Here is a 4,438-nt window from a genome sequence, read left to right as displayed (position 1 = left end):
ACACAGAAACACACACACACAGTCACGCACGCACACACACGCACACACACACACACATGTAAACACATACGCACACACACACACATATTTATACATATACACACAATTTATATATATTCACATATATGGATATATATACACACTATTTATATACATATATGTGTATATATATACACAATATATTTATAATATATATATATATATATATATATATATATATATATATATATGTAATATATATATATATATATATATATATATATATATATATATATATATACGGATAAATAGATATAAATAGCAAGAAAAAAATTTACATTTCAAACACTTTTTTACTCAATCCTTATCTAAAAATTACAACTAAGATTATGCAATACTTATGTCCATATTGGTATTTTGCGTTGCTTAATATGAAGTACTGTACATGAGGAAAAATGCAAGATATGCTGGAAACGTTTTCTTTTTTTATTTCATACTTTCGTAGTGATTCAGAAAGGTGAGATTCATATAATAACATAAATATTAACAACTTTATTTTATGACTGGTCGAGAGACAGGAAGTTTTTCTGGTCCTCATTAATAACAAATGTCAATAACAAAATTACGTATTGAAATGAAATAAGTTGAATAAAAAAAAAACACATTTTCTTTCCATAACATATAATGGGTCTGTATCCTGAACACTAGTTCTCACAACAACAACAAAACGAAATAGTTGACATCTCAGTCGTGTTCAGGAGTAATAGTTGTTGACTCAAGTCTTGTAACGCATCCCGAGAACACGCATGTCTTCCAGTCATCAATCTGGGAAATCTAAGAGGACAGAAATGTGAATTAAAGTACATCAACAGATAAAGACAGAAAGGCAAAAGTAATAAAAGAGAGAGCTTTATTCCTATGGCAGATATGATATGATCTTAGTCCTTAATTATGATTTCATGTAGGTTCCTGAAAGCAAGAACTCACGTTTTCGACCGAGCAGGATTCTGCAGTGGAAAGGAGGCGCTCTAGGATGTCAGGGCGGGTGTCGTTAAGGGCGAGAGTCAGTCTGTCCAGGAATGGCTGTGGGTCGACTGTTCCGTCAGGCTTCAGCTGTGGAACGAAGAGATGAAAAAATATCCGTTTATTTATTCTTGAATTTTCATTAATCTAAACTTGATGATGCTCAAGTATGTTGTATATATGACTAGACTATTTCTCTATTTTCAGAAATGTAGAAGCCATTCAATAATTTAATAATGTGGCGAGACAAAATATACCAAAACAAAGTAAAACGCAAACACATTAAAGAAATTTGTCACTAACACTCTTACATCATAAAAAAAACAGGGAATATGCATGCGAAATACAATGCGTAACAGCGCATGCACTTACCAGTCCCCGTTCCCGAAGGACGCACTGCTTCAGAGCCTCGTGTTTCTCCTCGGAACCAATCAGTGTGAGAACCTGCAGTCCAGCTGGCCTGAAGAGGGTTTCGGGGTCCACTGGAGAAAAACGAGGAGGATATTTGAGTTTGCATTACATTTCATCAGTAAGTTTTATTCGCATTTTATATACTAATTCATAAAAATTCGATTGAATTTTGTGTAAATGGAAAACTTGAAATTCACCATCATGGAGTTGGCCGAAGCCATTTTTTTCGAGGCATTTCTTGTTGATGGCGATCCTAACCTCTTCGTCTTTGTCGCCTGTGAAGAGGTCCTCGCAGACTCTGATCTTTTGAAAGGCGTCAAGAAATCAGTGTTATTTCTAAAATAAAGATATACTGTCTTGATCTGTTTCATGGTACCATAATGATGTATCAGCATGGAAAACGACGTGAAGCAGTACTCACATCAGCCTCACATAAAACCACATCTTCAGCTTTCTGACATGAAGTGGCTGAGGGAAAGAAAACATTAGTGTACCACGAAATGAAAGGTTTCGTGTCTGAATATATACACTTTGAATAAAGAATCCTTTAGTTATATAAATCATAGGGATTTGGAAATATTTTTGAGTATAAGATATCCATTACAGAAAATGTAAAGATTAATGTTCCTTCCAAAATATTTACTTCTCAAGTAGTAAGAAGAAAGGGCAGACGCCGTGACTACTGCAGCCAGCAAGGTCAAGGCTTTGATCATTTTCTGGAAATAGAATCAGTACTTGTTACTACAAAGGCCAATAGAAAAACATATCTTACCGCAATATATATAACAATCGCTCTCATGGCCCACTCAACATGTGCCATGACAAAAAATTCAATGTTTATGCCAAGAGCATCAATGTGAATTCGACCTAAGCATCAAGCCTTGAAGAACTTACCGCTGAGATGGTTCGAAGCAGAATGAATGAGGAAAACAAATCGTCCTTTATATATAAGACTTATAACTTAGTATCTTACCTGAGCGCAATATAAAAGATATTGCGAAATGCATGCATCCACTTTGTGCAGTGCAACATATATTTTTTGTTGTTTGATAACAAAAGAAGACTATATATTTTAAAAAATGCAATAACAGGAAAAGAGCAAGAAGAAAAAACATGTACATGGTTGTCATGTTGCTTATATTCTGAATCCGGGGTTCTTACCAAGGCTTCGCAATGCATTGATATCTAGATCACGTTTCCACAATAAAGAAGTGTTGGACAAATGATTACGACATTTTCTCTCTGTAATTGTGTGTGTGTGTGTGTGTGTGTGTGTGTGTGTGTGTGTGTGTGTGTGTGTGTGTGTGTGTGTGTGTATGTGTGTGTGTACATATCTGCATATGTATGTATGCACATTAGTTCCTGTTTATACACCATGAATAATTACCTGGGGATGAGTGTCCCTTCAAGACGTGCTGCTATTAAATTCTTCTTCCATATTAGGACGATTGCTCACCTCTTTGGATCCGAGGCCAATGTTATATTATGAATTAGAACTTTATTAATGAAGACAGCGTATAACCTTGGTGTGAATACCTTGCGATGTTCATTATTAATCTACACGTCGTTTGCATTCAGAACTGCTGAGTGTTTGATGCCTCTTATTTCCTTAGAAACTTCACTCCAAATAACCTTCAACAACGGAATAGTCTCCCACAATTATACATTATTCCAAGTCACTGTGAGATCGATGAAGTGTGTTATGTTCAGCAAGCAATGCCTACCCCTAGATTTCCATGCCTTTATCTCCCCCTTTTTATCCTTCGGCATTTCAAAGTACCCCCCCCCCCCCCTACTGATTGCTCTACCTATTAAAATCTTTGAGTCTGAATTATTTCGAGATGCATATCCGTGTTTGCCTAAGAATATGTGTATATATATATATATATATATATATATATATATATATTATATATATATATATATATATATATATATATATATATATACATATATATACATATATATATATATATATATATATATATATATACATATATATATATATATGTATATATATATATATATATATATATATATATATCCGTGTGTTTACACACACACACACACACACACACACACACACACACACACACACACACACACACACACACACACACACACACACACACACACACACACACACTCACACAGACACATATATATGTATGTTTATATTCATGTTAAGGCCTGAGAGGCCTAGGTTCCAGACTGTCAGTCTGGACAGCTGTATATATCGCCTTGCTGAAGTTCATTGTAACTGGTCGAACGACAGAGGTTTTTCTCTTCGATCAGTATAAATGCAAAAAGAAAGGAAAAAAGGAAAAACCTTTCGTTTACTTTCCTCTCTCCTTGGTAGTAAACACACACACACACACACATACATGCGTGTTTTTGTGTATGGTTGTTGAATGTGTAATTGTTTGTTTCCTTGTTTGTGCGTGAAAACATAAAAAGTCGGTAAAAACGATCACCTCTGATTTTATTGCGGGGAATGAGAAGTGACTTATTACTTATCAAAGTGTGCATATATTTATTACTGTGATTGAAATCGTCGTTTTTTATTAGCTTTATGCAAGGGGTATAAACAAAGTATGGAGAAGAATCGCCTTTATTTTTACCTTTCGTGGAATGATTTAGAAAGGCAAACGTCATTCTGCCCAAAATCTGGCCTCAGATCGTATCAGCATTAAACTGTTTCGGTTTAATGATTATTATAGAAAATCTTTTGGCTGGACGGTAAATAGGAAATATACGTATATATAATATACCCAATATACTCTATCCTCACTCTGTTTTTTTGTGTAGAGTTCTATTCGTTTGACGAGCTCTGGTTTTCATTTCTGTATAATGATAGCTACATTAGACTTTTACATTTTACATTTACATAAGCATCTTTTATTTCCATAACCTATAGGTCATAACGCTTTAACACTCTAGTCCTTTGTTATAATAGAAGCTAAGAGACAGTGGACGCCTCACTCTTCCTCAGGGGCAAGAGTTGTTGGCACAGGAGTTTGGGAGG

General features: G+C 34.7%; 1 protein-coding gene across 1 annotated transcript; it reads right to left on the bottom strand.

The window, feature by feature from the left end:
- Window positions 1–535: 535 nt before the first annotated feature.
- Window positions 536–2,135, bottom strand: LOC119584672 (the record flags this gene model as incomplete). Its single annotated transcript, XM_037933346.1, has 6 exons — window positions 536–813; window positions 967–1,092; window positions 1,375–1,484; window positions 1,611–1,716; window positions 1,835–1,881; window positions 2,057–2,135. Coding segments are annotated over 6 exons (558 nt in total), but the record flags the coding sequence as incomplete, so codon positions are not given.
- Window positions 2,136–4,438: the final 2,303 nt, after the last annotated feature.

Source organism: Penaeus monodon, chromosome 18, assembly GCF_015228065.2.
Source record: "Penaeus monodon isolate SGIC_2016 chromosome 18, NSTDA_Pmon_1, whole genome shotgun sequence".
Classification (NCBI taxonomy): Eukaryota; Metazoa; Arthropoda; class Malacostraca; order Decapoda; family Penaeidae; genus Penaeus; species Penaeus monodon.
Note: the sequence above shows the minus strand (reverse complement) of the source record. Positions and strands in the feature narration are given on the sequence as shown.